We start from the raw sequence: 17,886 nt of genomic DNA on the forward strand, positions 1-17,886 counted from the left end.
GAGCAGAGCTGGGCTGAGCCCCCCCTTTAGAACCCATTACCACCCTTCCCCTGCGTACTTGGCTCTTTGTTTTTAGTGGTCACACATAAAGGGACCAGAAAAAGCGAAAGGGAAAATGAGAACTGAAAGAATGGAAAATTAAAATCACAGAGTAAAAAAAAACCTGCAAGAGTCACCACAGCAGCTGCAGTATCTGAAGCTTCACTTATCCTCTACAGTCAGATATTTCTGATCACAGTGGCATGGTCTCCTTGCTTTAAAGACTCTGCCCTTGTAACAGAAGAACAGAAGTACTTATTATTAAATGCTCTTTATTTTTATCTACATCCCATTATTGCATAAAGATCACATCTTTTTAAATATAATAAAGCTATCAAATGGGTAAGCCTCATCACCTTCCCTCCTCACACCCAAACAAGGAAAAGATAAACCAACAGGCTGCTTCTGTTTATTTAGGCAATATACTTTAAGAACATCAGCACATTTCTGGTTTGAGCAGCAGCAGAACTGGCTGATGTGGTATTCATTACTTGCTTACTGTTTCACAGATGCACAAATCTTTAGGAAAGCTTTTTAAAAAGCAAGTATGCAGCAGATCTGTGGACTTTTGTGTCCTCAGTCATTTGCTGAAACATTTTATTGTGTTCAAGTTAATACAAATTATATTTTGCGTGAACGTTGTGTTAAACACTGCATCAGACTTCCATGAAGTTTTAAAGACCCAGTTCTAGGTCTTCCAGTTCCTGAAGGAGAGCGGTTTCTTTCTGAATCTTCTCCAACTAGAATAAAAAAAAAGCACAAGATGTCACAGATGTAGCTGCTTATTAAATGAAACTTGAATAAAACACACACATCTTAACAGTACCTGATTTTTCTCTAGCTGTTTGCCAGCAGCTGCTTGTTCTTTCAGCTGCTCAATTGCCTTTAGTTTCTGTAAAAAAAAAAAAAAAAAAAAAACCAAAAAACACCACAACAAAAAAACACACTAACACAAAGACACTGGTGAACCAAGAATAGAAAACAGCCTTAGAAGTTCCTGCACATGCAAGTGCCTGGTTTACCAGGAGGCAGGTCTCAATATGGAAGGCGTGTTTCATTTAAGCATCTCCAGATGCTCAATCCAGAATTTCCCACCAATAAAAGACATTTATTTCAAGAACAAAACCCAGAGAACAGAAGCGCTGCTTAGTCTCTGAAACATAAACACTGTGTGTTATCTCACTGAAGGGCTAGACCCAAATTCAGAAATCACTCCTCCGCTATCACTATCCCTCCCCACCACACATTTTCCTCAGAAAGCCTGGAATATTAATCCAAACAGAGACCATGAAAAGCAGGAGGCAGCCAAGAGAAAGAAGCCCTGATGGATTGTGCAGAAACGGGAAAGATTCTCTAGCCTGAACCAAACAACTTCCATTCTGAACTTATCTAATGCAAGAATTTCCAAGATTGGCAGTAAACTTCACATTCATGCCACTTAGAAGCTAGGGAAGAAACCGAAACCACATCGCACAGTTCCCTTCTCAGATCCCAGACCCAACAAACAAGCAGCCCACAGAGCTGCTTTTCTAAGCACGAACACCCATACGCCGCGAGGCCCGGGCGCGCCAGCAGCAGGGACTGGAACACTCTTCCTGCGCCGCTGCCTCCAAGCCCTGCAGCAGTCCCGGCACGCAATGGCCTCTGCTCGTTCACAAGATGGAAAAGCAAAGGAACTTGGTTTACAAATTTAGGAAATTACCATCTATCTATTTAGGAAATTACCATCTACAGACCATCTCTTAGAGGAACCTGCTGTCTGTTAGGAAAAAAAAAAATCCCCCCACCTTTTTTAAATTCTTTATCTTCTTGTCAACTTCAGGATCTCCTGATGTAACAGCAGGCACAGCACTCCGTGGTGCGTTCTGTGATGCCAGGGACTGCGTAGATTCCTGGTTTGCATCAGCTTTGGCCTCCTGTAGGTAAATAAAATAAACACATTACTAGAAAACACGTTTGATTACAAAGTGACTGAAAAATGTCTTTTATCATTTTAAGGGATCCATTTAATATTTCTCCTTTCACTAGTTTGCTGGTGTGCTCCACAATCTGTGACTTGCTTAGATGTATTGCATTACCTATATATACACATATCTGCTTTCCACGAAAAAAGGGTTACCTCTAACAACTCACACGATGTTTCTTGTTTAATTTCTACTTCCTCTAGACACCAACCATACAGCACACAGGGAAACACCAGTAGGGATGACATGACAAACACATACACAAATATAAAAGTAGACTGGTGGGTCATTCTCTCTGAAGTAAAAGAAAGGGCTCAAACCCAGTGTAAGAAATTAAAAGACATTATTTAAAGAAATTATTGCTTCAGAAGTTTGTAGAAATTGGAAGGTTAATACCAAAAGCTGGCTTTTATCTCCCTGGCTGAAGAACAGCACGCAAAGAGGTGACACCGAGCAGGCTGTCTCTGGTCTGCCCTGGTACCGTGCCTCAGCCCTGACCTGCTGGGGACATGCACCAAAGCAGCAAGTCTGCTCTTACCTCTCGCCTAACACCGAAAAAAACTCTGCAGACTGACTGAAGGTGAAGAGTCAGAATTACTTAGTCTTAACATTGATTTCAGCCAACATTCACAGCAACTAACCAAAGCTGTTATTTGTAAGCCATCCTTCTGTACCCGCTCTAGTCCGATGAGAATCTCTCCCACCCTGCGCACAACTCAGCATGTGCAGATGCATGGAGGGTGCTCAGTGCAGCTAACGGTCACTGCCGAGACTGCCAGTGCCCTTTGTGAGAGCTAATTATCCTTGAAATAACGACTTCTGCAGTACCTGTTTAGCAGCTTTCTTTGCTTCATGTTTCCTTTGATTTTTGAGCGCTGTTTTAGAGAGTGGCTTATCACTGCCTCCCGACTGCGGTTTCATATTCTGAGGTGGCTCGTCCTCATGCTGCAGGATATGCAAAATTATGTTACGAAATCCATATTCCGTGTTGGTACAAAAAACCCAGCAGTTGAACCTACTTAAGGCAACACCATATGCAAAGACAAACCATAAAGGAAAAGAAAGGGAAAAAAAACCCAAGCACGTGCCCTTTCTCTTTCAAGTAGAAGACAGTGTGAAAAGGGTTTCAAACCCATCCATTCTCAAGTTTGGATTGGACTATCCTGTATGTCCTAAAGATTTCATGGATTTCTGATAAAATAACAAAATCTTTATGTTTTCTATTTCAGGCAGGAAATAAATCAAAGAGGAATAAACCAGCTGGTTTATTGGCTGAAGCTTGGCATTTTGCTTTTGTTGACAACTTTTTAACTCGAACTCCCAGTGACGAGAAGGAAAAAATGGGTTGCTGGGAGGGGAAAGATGGGGTGGGACTTCTTGAGGGAGAGATGAAAAAGGGGGATTGTTTAGTCTTCTGGTTTTTTTAAGATAAGCCTTAATTGAGGAGCTGGATTGTTTTAACGCATATGACAAGACTTCTCGCCCATACAAGTAAACAGAATTATTTTAACGTATCTTTTCTCTACTACCTCTGCTTCCTGATCATTTACAAAATCAGACATTAGCATGATTAATAGATTCCTCACAAGCCAAGCAGCAGTCTTTCCTTCCAAAGCACAAGGCTCAAAATCAAAGTGCTCTAAGACTCAAACATCAAGGGTGCAACTATTAAATGTAATTAGTTGCTACTCAGCCTACTTTGAAAACCTGCAGAAAAGAAACTAATTAGACAAGTAGGTCACTGTACTGAGACCTGTTTAAACTGCAGCTGACTTGCTAACAATCAAATCTCTTTCCAGCAAGTAAACTTACCTAAAAAAAAAAAAGCTATTGGGAGGACAGGCAACAACCTGTCTAGCTGGGTTTAGACTGGTAAGTCGGGTCACCCAAATCAGAGGCTTCTATCTTAACTAGAGTATCCAATTTCACCGTAAACCAAATTTGCAGTTTATTGTTCCAGTTCATGTTGTAGAGGGCGTTTTTAAAGTTTGCAAAATGACTTTGTAAAAGAAGAGTATTTGGACCAAAGAAATGTCGGTTTTCTAACATACATTATCACAAACAGCCAGCAAAGCATCAAAGAGGATTATCAAGAAAACCTCTCAAAAACCCCACAACACTACTGCCAGTCTGACTACTCTTCTAGTGTTCCTCATTAAAAATATACACATACTTGAGGCCAAGCTTCAAAGATGGGACAAGCAATGAAACAGAACAATTTAGTTCATGAATGAAACTCTACTTACAAGCTTGGAACTTGTTACAGGTTTGTTTCTCAGGGCTGGAGGTCTGTACGCCTGCGCAGGCTTCGGCTCAGCGCCGGGCAGCTCGCTCGGAACCGCCTGGTATCTCACCGCTTTCGCTGGGAACACTCCATCCAAGCAGGGCTGCCAGGAAACCTGCCACATCTCCTCGGTCAATGGCACTTCATAGCTGTGTAGCAGAGAGCCCGTGTAGTGCCAGATCTTGTAACCGTTACTGACGCGGAGCCGGGGCGCGCACGTGGCGGTTACGATATGCTCCCCGTCAGGACACCAAGCAAAGTATGTGGAATCCGAGGCTACCGGTTTGGAAATGAGTTTGTAGTTTTTAACGTCCCACACTTCCATCTGTCCCCTGAGATTTCCAAATCCTGCCAGCACTAGGATGTGTCCATGCGGGCTGTAGTAGGCAGCATTGCGAGGACCGGTTCCAAAATCAAACACGGGGTCACATTTCAGGTTAAAAACTGTTGCTTTGGCAGGCATAAAACCATATACAGCACAAAACTCAACAGAATTGGGGTTCCAAACGACATCATAAATAGGACCGTTTTTTGCTAAAAGGAAAAGGAAAATATGCAGCTGTTGTTCGGAAACTGTATCTTTTCAGCGCAAGCAAAAATAAAATCAATAGCAATTCTTAACTTCATGCTTTGCTAAAATGCTGTGATCTAATTATTGACAGTGAAAATGAATTCTGCTAACAATAGAGGTAGGAACAACATTTTATCTTCTGATAATTTTAGTTAAGGTTTGCAACAATAACTGCAGCCATTCCAAATTACCTCTGTAGGGTCAGCATCAGCACTTTAACAGTAAGCATGTTTTTTCCTGTTAAAAAATTCCTTTTTTTTTTTCCCCTCGTTATTTAAGTATGATCTCTCAGGACCTTCTGTCCCACTGGAAACCTGCAAAAACAGGAGTTTTATACCAGCTGGATACGAGTTCCTCTTTTATAAAATCCAAGAAATACTGCATAGCTCAGCTTTGTAGAGCTAAGAAATACTGATCTAAGTTATCTTTGGACCGGTATTTTATAAGACAGATTTTAGAGTCAGAGAGCACACAAAAATGGTTTTACTCATAATGGTTAAAGCTTGAGATTGTTAAAAGCTATTCTGGGGGTTAGAGCATTAGGAGATATTGAAGAATGATGAAACTCATGTAAAATACACAGGGGTAAAAAAAAAACATAGGCCATTGTAATTTTTCATAATCTGGATATCTTTACCTGTATCTCAGATAAACGTCAAGTGCATTACTGACAATTCTTAAATCCAGACACTGACCCAAAGTATCAAAGTGATTTAAATTGTTCATTCCTGTTGTTACTCTAAAGCCTCATTATCTTTAGAAACTAGGCCGTGCAGTCACACTGTCAGTGTTTTTTCCCCTTTAGAACTTTTTAGGTGACCTTAACCAAACGCAACTGCAGAGACAGAGCTCTGAGGAGACATTTCCGCACGTTTCATGACAGCGGGCAGCCGGAGGATGAGGGCAGATCTACAGGGGCTTCACAGCTGAGGCAAAGGCTGCGGCATGAGCGTGTATTAGTCAAACCCAAAACACCCTCTACAAATACTAGCATGAAAAAAGCTCCAAAACTGGACCTCAAAAGTAACCAGAAGACACAAATCCACAGGAAATGAGGCACCACTCACTCCAAGTGCCCACCATTTGCTTTTGTTGGAAAAAACAGTTTTACAAAACAGACATCAGGTTTTTTTCTATGCTAAGTTAAATGAAGATTAATGATAAACTTCCTGCTAAAGACAGATGCATTGGAAATTAAGTTCAAGGGAAAGAAAGTTTTACTAAGCATGCAATTCAACAACTCATGTTCTCAATTCAGGAAACTACTCCCAGAGAGATGCTAGATACCAAGTTATAATCCTGACTGGTTTTCCCCAGGGGAAGTGGGCCTCAGTACTCGCTGCAGCAGACAAACGGGAGATGCTCTCCTGGTCAGCACTGGCACTGAAGAGAATATATTCACCATCTCTCTACAGTCACTTAAGCATGAGGAGTCTGCACCACCCCACCCTCAGTGCTTTGAAATATTCACAACAAACTAGCCTCTCTATGATCCCAAACATAAACAGCAACAACTCAAGATAATGAAAAAATACCACCCTGGGGAAATTAATGAATGGACTTCCAGCTCAAACGAGACACTGAAATTAAGAGCATCCACTTGCTTCTCCCCAACACGTCATTTTTATATCTTAGAACACTTTCCATTTTACAATACAAAATAAAGGACTTCTATTTTCCAATATACTTCAAAAAACTGCTCTCATTCTGTGTCGGCTCCTCGAGTAACAGTATCAACTGCACGCCTAAAAGCGCAGGTAGGGTAGTGCTGTTTGGTAACACACCTTCCTGCCCACCCGGGCTTCTCAGGCACTAACTGTCCAGGTGTTTCCTTAGTAAACATGCACCATTCCCTTCCTGTGCACATGAACGCCCTCCCAAGCACATTATTTGTATATTTTAACTGAAAGCGTGGGCTTTTCTGCCACTGACATTAAGACAAGTATACCAAAGATGACCAGATAATTCGGCTATCAAAAAAAAAATTTTAAAATCACCTTACTCCAGATTAAAAATTTCCAGTGAAGAATTTTTTGTTAAGATTACATTGTTTTTTCTTTTAAAGATTACTTCATTACACTAACCAAACCCCCCATACATTAAACAAAAGTTGGTAAAACAGCAATTCCCACTATCAAGACCTGTAATACAAGCACAAAACGCCTGAGAGCTACTTACGTAATTGTACGACCGCGCTTTCTCCATTTGTGGCGATGTAGTGCAGCGTTTGCTCTCCATAGTACGAAGCACCCGTTTTATCAACTTCTGTACTAGCTATTACTAGCACAGCAGTGGCTAATAGAATAGACATACAGTTATTTCTACACAGTTATTGCAAATTATATAAACTATTTCACAAACTACAAAGAGAAATTAGTTTGATTAAGCAAGCAACTAACTAGAATTCATAACAGTGCTGTTTTCATTCTCTTCTGAATTTAATTTTTCCTAAATGTTAACCCAAATGGAATTATCTTCCTTTCTCAGATTAAAAGTGTAAGCTAAATCTATGTATGTACAATTTTACAGATTAAGAACAGTTTATGCTCTGGTATAATCTTATTTTTACAGTCTAAATATGTTTTCATCACAGAATGCAAAATCAAATTTGAATTTGCTATTCAACTGCAAAATTTACCAACATGGAGTATTCTCAATTACAATATACAAAATCATAGAAGTCAACACAGAAAAGTTATGAGCACTTCAGGGTATCCCAGACTGTGACCATAACGCTGCATTGGCACTAACGGCCATCTTCAGCATCAGCAAAGCTCACGTGATAAACAAAGTAATCAAATCCAAAACAGGAGGAACATAAAGGTTTAAACAGACAGCTGTTATACCTTTTTTGTTCCATAGCATTGTCACCTTGTCAGCTTTAAAGAAACTTTTATTGGCTAGTGCAGACTGAGGGCCACCAAAGTTGGGATACTGATAGAGCCTGATGAACGACGGTGCACCTTTGCTGCCTGGAACATACACGGCCACCTGAAACAAAGCCACGAGATTTCATTGCAGGTGATATTCTTGGTAGCACAGGGTCTATTCACTGCTAGTACGTTGTACTAAAATTACAGTGATTTTTTTGAAGGAAACCAAGAAGAAAAACTGGAAACAACATCAGAAGTACCTTGGTTGGCTGTGCTCCTGGAGATAACACAAAATCATTAACCTTTTGCAAATGCAGTTTATTTGCAATAGTATCTGCAAAAAAAAAAAAGTCACAGATGAGATGACATCAATGAGAAACCACGTTAGCCTGGATTACTTCACTATACCTTTTTATGTGTCTGTATCACCAATAGTAAAGAACAGTATATATAACGATACAGGATTTCTTTTACTAGGCAAACCACCATTACTTTCCCATTTCATCACACGTTTTTATTTACAAAACCCACTTGAACTAAGCCAAGGTATGAAATGCAGCATTTAGTATTTGGAAGGTCAAACAGCAAGGAAGTTTCTGAACCCCCCAAAAATTTGAAAACAAAAAAAACCACCCAAAAGAAGATGCCTATGTAGAACACAATGAAACATATAGAAAAACTTGCGTACTGAAGTTGTTGTTTTCAAAGAAGTGCACTTCATTGTTCACATTCCTGGCACAAATGCTCTCATCATCTGCCCAGCAAGGACACCTGTATTTAAAGAAAAAAAAAAAAACAGAAACACTGAATGATGCCCATCTTTAGCAGTTTTTTAGCAGGAGGATTTTTTTTCCTCCATTTTTAAAGCCAAGCAAGTTCAAACATGATACATGTTTCAAACAGCCAAGTGACATCTGCATAGTAAAAAATACACAACTAGACTTAGTTACTGTCTCCCCAGCTTTCTCTGTGGTTCAAAATGCTCGTGAATTTACACTAAGAAACAAACAATTGTAACTATGCACAAAGATACTTACAGCCACAGACACTTGCTTTCAGCTAGCAGCAGGCAGTATTTTGAAGCCAACACCACACTAAAAGCTCTATTTACCTGGACTAGATTTTGGAAACCACATTTCTTTGCAAACAATTAGCATCTGGAAATGTTATTTACCAGTTCTGCATCTTTTTCTGGATGAAAGATTTTAAGCATTTTCCAGTTTTCACCTCATGAAGCTGTAGGTTGGGCACCCCCGCTGTGCCATCTTTAGCAGCTGCAACGAAACCACAGGTTAGAGTAGTGGGATTAAATCTGCTTCACTGTGATGACATTCTATCTCACCATTCTACAAGCAACCAAACATGCATAAACTTCGTACAAGAAGCATCCTACCCGCTGAGGGACTAAACCCTCAACTGCTCATTGCTCTACCTATTAACCTAAGTCTTTCTACAGTCTTTCAGTCCACCGAAAGAACTAACATTTGGAAGCATCAGGTTTTTACTCCCCCTTACAAGGCTAGGGCTACCACCGCTAGCTCAGCTTTCTTAACTCATGCTTTTTAACCAAAACCAAAAGCCATCCTCTTGGCACGCTATGAAGGTACATTCCCCAGTCCTATGTTTTGTTCTCACAAGAACGCAGCACGTTTTGTCCGTCCCATTGCAGTCACAGCTCTATCTGCAGGCCGTACAAAATGGTTCTGCTGGTTTTAAGCTCTCTGTACCCTTCTGCTCACTCCGGATACCACAGCCTGCCTGTTTCTACCAACGATTCAGAGCAGACCTCCTTACAGTTCTCTAACAGCCACAGCTGGCATCAGTCCCGTCCCTCGGGCTGCCTCGGCTTACCCTACAACCTGTCCCAGACCACTTACCACCCGCCCAGCCTACAGCCAGCCCTTTCTGTCTAGAGAAGCATTTACACTGTCTCCTTCAGACACACAACTCATCTGAGGCTGAGAATATCTAAATCAGGAAGATAAACTCCACAGAGAGGCAGAGGAGAGAATAAAGCCCCCTGGACAGTGGAGAACACTCAAGTCAGCTATGCCCAGCGGAGGACACGACTGCTCTGAGACAGCTTTACAATTCTCCTTGTCTACGTATGAACACAAACTGCCTGAACAGCACATTATCCAAACACACTCCCTGCACTAAGATCAGTTAGCAATTTTTAGAAACATGTGGTTTACTTAATAGAGTAATTGTTAGTACGTGCACTCTGATTTAGCGTTTGTAAGAACTGTCGACACCAGATGCTTTCGGAAGATGGCACCCCTCCCTCCTCCGCTATATACTTGATTACCCATATAATTTTCTGTACACTTTCTATACTGCTCATTTAGCCGATAAGCTACAATGACAAATGAAGTAATGGAAAGCCTGCAAACCAAATTAAAACATGCGGTTATCCCGTGTATTTTTATGGCTGGTAAAATACTCACTTGTATAGGCCTGCCATGTTGCCAGAACATTATTCTTTGGTGAGAATTCAAGGCAAACTGCCTTTGGAAGATCAAAGGAACGCAGTAACTCAGCACTGGTGACATTAACAATATTTACTCTGGAACAGAAAGATGCTATTTCAATAAAACATGCTTAGAATAGTTAATTAATAGCCAAGGTAACTTTTCACATATTTGACCCTTCTAGATCTGTCCCAAATTTGGCCAATGTAACAAAATTAGAAGAGCTTTTTTCTCCTCCTGCTCTTACTAAATTTTTGCAAGAACACATTTTAAAATGAGATACCCAAGCACAACAGAAACTAAGTGAAAGCACTGGTCAAAACATATCACCTATTTCTACCTGCGACATCTAAACTCTGAACCAGAAACAAGATATGCTCTACCCACAGGGAGTCCATCCACACTGCCACGGTGCTAAAGTTGAGCAACAGCCAACAGAAAGGTTCTAACTGAATTAAACCACATATTTATTCCACGTATTTTTGAAGGTCTTCTATGTATAAGGATACAACATTTAAGATTGGGGCTTGTTGAGGTTGGGGGATGCAGGGAGACATGGACAATGAAAAGCAGAGGTCAGACGGCTGAACAAACCAGGTCAAGCGGCACCTCTGAACACCATCGATTAAAGATCTGCCACACACAGAATCCAAAGAAACAGGAAAGATCACATCAGGATGTGTCCAAGCCACTGCTGTTCTCCCAAGCTGCATCAGGAGCCTGTTCCTCACCGTCTCACTGACTGCCCCCCTCAGAAGTGAAGAGACACGGACAGCCCCCAAAACAAAGAGGACAGCAGGACTGGACAGTTTTGCCATTTGGAATATTCTCATGTAAAGTACGGATACCTGGATATACAACCTGCTGGTTGGAAAAACACTTTTCCCCACGAACATTTTCTGGAAATGGACCTTTCCAATTGACAAAAAATGAAGTTTTTAATGAAAAATGAAGAGTCTGAATATTTTTGGGAACCAGAAACGACAATGAAAGTAACAAATCCTACATCTAAATTACCTATTTTAAAAGAAATGGTTAAATGGTATTACTAAATACTTTTGCAGATTTTTTTTTAACCTGTTAGCAAGATTACCAATGCTTCAGGGGAAGCCTTACCACCTCCTTACAGCAGCAACCCTGTGATGCACCCTCATGTAAAGGATAATCTCTAGTGGACTCTGAAATGCACCTGGTCTAGAAAAACCAGAAACCTTGTGATGTTTGTACAGAAGGTGCATAGACCCTTCATCTTCTGTGAACTTTACTAATACATTAATCCCAGAAAACCAGGTACTGTCATACTGGGAACTATGAACAAGAAAACAAATAAAGCATATCCAGATTCCAGGGGAATGGGTGAGAAAAACACTAAATATTTAATCTGATATTCAGAAAACAAAGCTACTACTGTGAATAATGTAAAAATAAACTGCATTTAAAGCATGTATGGAAACACCTGTGTTCACAGCAACAGCCTTTACATAGATAACAGTAAATGGGGCAGAGCTGATCCAGTTTAATACAAATTAAGTGATTAATATCATAAAATACACCAACTTTTCTCCATTGCACCAGGCAAAGAGGGAACCATCCTTGCTGAAAGCAACAGCTCTGCAGTTCTTTCCAGAGTCCCTAAAGAAGTAAGAAATACACATTAGTATTCAAACACACTGCATAAATTAAGGCATTTTTAACAAAAATAAAAAGCAACACATCAATTTTCCTGCTGTGCTCCCGAGCAGCACTTTGTAACAGTGCGATCTACTCTGCAGTTGTTCAGTGATTATTACCCGGGCAATGGGAAGTCAGGCAAGTGTAAAGCCTTCAAAACCATCAACTTTCTGAACTACTGGTAGTAAGAAAAAATTGACTTGTATTTATACATTTTTCAACTCTAGAGTCTACCTTTCCTTTTTAGAAAATTATTTCTTTTGTGCAAAATATCGGAAACAGCAATAACAGCAGTACCTTTGAAAGGCTGTGCTCTCTGTGAAACTCGGTGGCCCATTGACCATATAAAGCCCTTCAGATCCTCTCACTGGAAGAGGAAACAAACAGATACTTATTTCAAATTCAGAAAATCGTCCAACGCAAAAGCTTTATCCCATTTCTGAGCCTTGAGACCTGCATGCGCTTTTTCCCTGCTTGCATTTTAAATGCGAGAGAGGGTTGTAAAGGAAATTCAGAACGTAACACGTGCCGAGACACTCGGCTTCATCGCAGATGGCCGCAGGATTATCACAGAGGACAGAGACAGCGGAGGGGCAGAGCTGAGCCAAGCCATCGGCCCCAGAAGTCCCGACACATGATGCACCGGCAGCCGAGGCACCAGTTTGCCAAAGAGATGCCACAGGAACCAGCCAGCTCTTTTCTGGAGCCAAGGACTGAAGCCTTCCCGCGCCCACAGCTGTGTGACCCACTCCCCGCCGGAGCAGCCGCACGGCCAAGGGCAGCGGGGCAGGGTGGGACAGAGCCACGCCAGGCAGAGGGGCCGAGGTGGGGCAGCCCCGGAGCCCCCACCCCTCCCCTGAGACCCCAGGCTGCGGGGCCATGCCCGGCTGGGGGGTGAGCACCGCGAGGATGGGGATCCACAGCCTCTCTGGACAGCCTCCGCCCGCCTCCAGCCTCCCAGGGAAACAGTTCTTATGTTCAAGTGCAATTTCCTGGATTTCAGTCGGAGCCCGCTGCCCCTCATCCCCTCAGCGGATACCACGAAACAAGTGCCTGGCTTCACCTCGCAGGATGACCTCGAACTGCAAGAGAGCTGCACCTGCCTGAGGAGGGGGGGTGGGACAAGCCCTTGGCCTAAAGCGGCCCATGGCCCTCGCTCTCAGCCCCGCTGCCGGAGGCATGGCTATGAAGCCTGACTGGCAGAAGCTGGAAATTCTCCATCACCACAAGAGCCACAGAAGAGTCGGGCACAATGGAGCTGAAAAGGGCTGCTGAGACACTCCCCAAAGTGAGGATTAGCTGCCTAAACACAGGAAGAGCGCTGCCAAAGAAAGATTATGTTGGACTGATTTTTTGCTGATGTGAGGCAGGATCTGCCCTATTGTTAGTTTCAACATTGAAGTTCAACTTGGAAACATACAGCATGAAAGAAATACCAATATACAACGTGTTTTAAATTTCATTCTTCTCAGAGACATTGCCACGCTTACAGCAGTAGAAAACAAACAAGAAATAAAGACAGACTCATGCAAAATCATGCAGCTAGAACTGTTAAATAGTGAACGTAGCAAAAATTTTAAGGTACTTCTATTACAAGCATATTAGAATTCAAAGTTAAACCACAAAATGGGCAACCATTATGCAGGTATTAGCTTTGGTTTATGCATTTTCTTGGGATACCAAAGATGTCTACTGAGGTGACAATTTTTTACTGACAAGCAGGAGTCAAGAAAGCAACATCTGTACTAGCTTAAGCTACGGGTTCTTGTCAAGGAGGTGTTAGGGCCAGCAGGGCTCTAACAGGGGATCTGACAGTGGAACAGCAGCACCCACGTGGCCGGGTCAGTCCGTACAGGAACGACGTAACAGAATCTGCCACCAAACACCCTTACGCTGCTCTTCAGAGCTGCTCTGTTAGCTGCCAAGTATCCTTACTTCACTTCCCTCATAGCACTTTAGAAATTAACAAATAGAAAACATTTCAAGCAATAGTTTCTCAGTTTGGAGAAAACACTATTTTGATAAGATTTCGAATCTCCACCTGCTCTGTAGCCCTGCGCTTCACTGGGGACACACCATGACCCTAACGCACCTCAGGGGTACGTTTTAACAACATCTTAAATATGATCCAGTAGCTTTGCACCCCTCCCTTGAGTCTGTTCTCCAGGTCCTCTGTCAGGGTCCCAAGAAAAATTGGGATCTAAATTTACAATAGATTATAAACAGCAACGAACAGTCCAAAATGCACCCTGAACAACTGCAGCCCCTTGATACACCCAAACAAGGATAAATATACTGGCGTTTAAAGCTTAGAAACACAGGAAAGGAAAAATACATATCCCTTATGTTATGGGCAACTTAAAAGGTAGAAGAGAGGGAAGAATGATGAACTGTTAAAAGAAAAACGCAGCGATGAGCCCCCAAAACACAGTGAAGCTGCTTCAGACAGGTCCGACGAGCTCCTGCGAGCAGTCACGCGCGTTGCAGAGGCCCCGCCAGGCCGGACCCGCGTCCTGCAGGTCCTGGGGCTGCCGCCGCCCGCTATGAGCCGCGGGGGAGAAGGGCCGGGGGAACGGGCCTGCCCGGGTCTCACCCAGGCGCCCCGTCTCTTCTCGCACAGCGCCTCCGGGAGCGTTTCGCCAGTTTCCAGTCAGCCGCACGAGGGAATTAACGCAAGAAATTAAACAAGCTTTAACAAACGTGCTTCTACGTCCCCGAGCATCGCCCCGCGGCGGAGCGGAGGGGAGGCCCGCCGGCTTCCCAAACGGGGAAGGGATGGGGACAAGCAGCCGGCACCCCCGCCCGTGCCGCGGGCCAAGGGCCGAGCGTGTCCACAAGGCCAGGACACGGGCCGGCGAGACCCCTGGGAGCGCAGCGCGGCCCGGCCTGGTGGGCAGAGTAGGGCCGTTGGGCCCCGGAGCCGGGCGCGCCCTGGGGAAGGGGGCGGCGGAAAGCACTGGGCCGCCCCAGCTCGGCCCGGCCCAGCGCCTTCCCCACCACCCCCAGCCCCCTCCAGGCCGCTCCCCGCCGCGCCGCGCTCGCCCCGCCGCCGCCCGGGCCCGACGCACCTGCCAGCAGAGGCGCGGGTGGCGCCATCTTGGCGCGGCCCGTCCAACTTCCGCTTCCAGGGGAGCGGCGGCGCGGCCGCCCCAGAGACGTCCACGTCGCGCGGGGCGGGAGGGGGCGGGCGCTGCCCCGGAAGCGGCCGCCGCCGAGCGCGCGGATTGGCGGGGCGGGCCGTCGGCTCCGCCCCCGAGTCGGCGCGTGTTTCCGGCGGGCGGCGCCGCGCGGTGCTGACGCTGGCAGCGGGCGGCGCGCGGGGCCGAGCGGAGCGGAGCGGCGGCGGCGGCCCGGGGCGGCCGGCGGTCGCACCATGGTGGCCAAGCAGCGCATCCGCATGGCCAACGAGAAGCACAGCAAGAACATCACGCAGCGCGGGAACGTCGCCAAGACCTCGGTGCGCGGCGGCGGCGGGGGGGCGGCCGGGGCGGGGGCGGGGCGGGCGCCGGGGCGGGCGCCGGGGTGACGGCGGTGCTGTGCCCGCAGAGGACGGCCCCGGAGGAGAAGGCGTCGGTCGGGCCCTGGCTGTTGGCGCTGTTCATCTTCGTGGTCTGCGGATCAGGTAAGCGGGCGGAGCGGGCGCGGGCGGGCGGGCCCCGGTGACGGCGGCGGGCCCCGGTAATGCCGCGGCCCCGCGCCCCCCCCCCCTTCCCCGGCCGCGGCCTGCCCGGCCCCCTGCGGGCGCTGCCCGGCGAGCGCTCCCCTCCTGTGCTCTCTTGCAGCCATCTTCCAGATCATCCAGAGCATCCGGATGGGCATGTGAGGGGCCGATCGCCGGGCCAGGCCCGTCCGCGCCCCCCCAGCGCTGCCATGAACTGTCCCCCCCGGCCGGCGCCCCGTCAGCCCCGGTTCGTCGCAGCAGCTGCCGAGGAGCGGTGCTCGGCATCGGCCGTGTCGCATTCCAGGTCCCTTCACGAGTCATTCCGAGTTTTCTAGCCCGTGCCACAGTGCCTTGAACAGCAGCACATGTATAAAGCAATAAAGTTATATTGTTGATCTACAATCGTGGACCTACTTATTCGGTGAAGCACGCAGTCATGTTCTCTGTAGATATGTCAAACTGTACGCCGTGTCGCTACGTCGGAATTGACGTCTGTTGTAAACGCCGGTCTCAAGATCTGTTTAAGTCTCTGTATAACTGGAAGTGGTTTTATTTAAAGTCGGAAGCCCGGATTTTCACAGTGGCTGGAGTACGAATGTGAAGCATGTTCATAGTGAAGCAGTCGGGCCGTGCCGTGTTCTGTAGCTTACCTAAGTGCTTCGTCCTCTCTGTACGCGTAGAGTAGTCTCACTGCAGCATGCGGCAGTGCGTTAGCCTCAAACGCTTATCGCGGCGGAAAACTTTACCCTATACCTCTTGTCCTAATAAATGCGGAATGCTTGTTTGTATAGAGTTAGTGGGTGTTAACTAGGAACCGGCACGACTGAGCAGCAGCTGTTTCCGACAACCAGTGCTGAAGTCTCACAGACTGCCGAGTGGCTCGGGCCGGAGCCGCTGCTGTGCCGAGCCTCTCCTGGCCGCGGGCCGTGACTCTGCTGTAAATACTTCTTGGACAACTTTCCACGAGCGGTGATAGTTTTAAATTTTACGATGTTGTACGGGAATGTTGCGTGCAGGTGCAGGGACCCTGCCCCTCCTGCCCCCGGTTCTGCTTTTATGTGCAGCCATCTGCCAAGTGTGGTTTGTCTTGCAATATCTATTTAATCCTATTTAAGGTAAATCCTGCTTTCAACTCGATTTCATCTGACAATGGACCCAGTACTTAACTGCTACCCTATGGATGATCACAGTTCCTTCTTAGTGATACTGAAGAAAAAAAGAAAAAAAGCCCTCCTTGCATCTGTAGAAGGCTGTATCTTGAGATCACAGAGGAAAATGCTGCTATTGATCATATTTTATTGCTGGTGGCCCAGGCCTTGCGCTGGTCTCTTGCTGTCTGTTGGGGTAACAAAGGCAGTCTGAAACCAGTCTGCTGTTGTACGCCGTTGCTAAAGGAAGATTTTCTCTTTTCAGGTTTCTTAACCGAAGACAAATTTAAAATCTGGTTACGCTAGAAGTAATAGCAAAAAGTTTCTGTAGAGATTAATTAAATGCCTGTTAGCCGTGAAGGAGCAGATCTTTTGTATGAGTTGTCATATTTCCATATGAAATCACTGGGACTGGTGTAAACCAGTGCGGCCAAGCGCATGCCCCAGAACCGAGCCGTGCAAGGTAACACACGTTCCTTGTTCGTGGACGCTCATGTTTTGTACGTGGTGGTGGCGGGGGGAAGTGTGTATAATCTCTGATTTTAAATAAAGTTCTTTTCAAACGCGAGCTGTGTTCATTTTGAGGTTGGCAAAATGGCGCCTTACTGGGTGTTGAAGCTAGGCCGCTTCACCTTGAGCGCAGCTTAATTAGCTGCTTCCCCGGGGGGAGCCCCTCTGGCACAGGAAACCCCTGCGTTCGGCTGGTGGGGGGTCTGGGCCCTGTCGGTGCCGCGGTGCCTCTGAGCCTCTGGCCGCGGCAGTGACCTGGTGCTGCTCCGCGTCCCCCCGGGGACCGGCCCGTCCCCCCGCGGGGGTTCAGCAGGTGGCTGCTCCCCTGCGTGTCTGTTCTCTGGTCCCTGGGGATGCAGCAGAGGCCCGACCAGTTCCTGCTCCTCCAGGGGCCATTCACTTGCACAGCACAACGACGCCGGCACTTACGCAGCCTTGCGAGCAGCTGTGGTGACCCAAGCGTTCAAGGTGTCATTTTACTGAGCTTTGAAGAACAGATTTGTAGAAGACTTGCTTTGGTGCAAATACAGGATGCGCTGACGTTTGCAGTGCTTTGCCTGTGCAGCAGCCCTGTGTGCTTTTCCACCGCGAGCACCGCTGCATTCAGAAGAACAGAAGCACGTTGTTAGTCACATGTAAATAAAGGGACGCACAGCGGCTGCTTTTGCTGTAATTGCAGCATGAACAGCAATCC

General features: G+C 45.8%; 2 protein-coding genes across 2 annotated transcripts; one reads left to right on the forward strand and one right to left on the reverse strand.

Annotated features, from left to right (window-relative positions):
• Positions 1-294: 294 nt before the first annotated feature.
• EIF2A (eukaryotic translation initiation factor 2A) lies at positions 295-15,046 on the reverse strand. Its single transcript, XM_074834456.1, has 14 exons — positions 14,942-15,046; positions 12,171-12,240; positions 11,760-11,834; positions 10,179-10,297; positions 8,906-9,005; positions 8,420-8,502; positions 7,992-8,065; positions 7,705-7,849; positions 7,037-7,153; positions 4,250-4,821; positions 2,832-2,948; positions 1,827-1,955; positions 866-931; positions 295-779 (listed from the first exon to the last, which is right to left on the reverse strand). The coding sequence occupies exons 1-14, from the start codon at positions 14,967-14,969 to the stop codon at positions 714-716; spliced, it is 1,761 nt and encodes a 586-aa protein (XP_074690557.1). The 5' UTR covers positions 14,970-15,046; the 3' UTR covers positions 295-713.
• Positions 15,047-15,151: 105 nt separating this feature from the next.
• SERP1 (stress associated endoplasmic reticulum protein 1) lies at positions 15,152-15,936 on the forward strand. The gene is made up of 3 exons (XM_074834458.1): positions 15,152-15,330; positions 15,420-15,495; positions 15,656-15,936. Exons 1-3 carry the CDS (start codon positions 15,247-15,249, stop codon positions 15,694-15,696), a joined length of 201 nt encoding a protein of 66 aa, XP_074690559.1. The 5' UTR covers positions 15,152-15,246; the 3' UTR covers positions 15,697-15,936.
• Positions 15,937-17,886: the final 1,950 nt, after the last annotated feature.

The sequence above is a fragment of the Strix aluco genome, chromosome 9 (genome assembly GCF_031877795.1).
Source record: "Strix aluco isolate bStrAlu1 chromosome 9, bStrAlu1.hap1, whole genome shotgun sequence".
Taxonomy (NCBI): domain Eukaryota; kingdom Metazoa; phylum Chordata; class Aves; order Strigiformes; family Strigidae; genus Strix; species Strix aluco.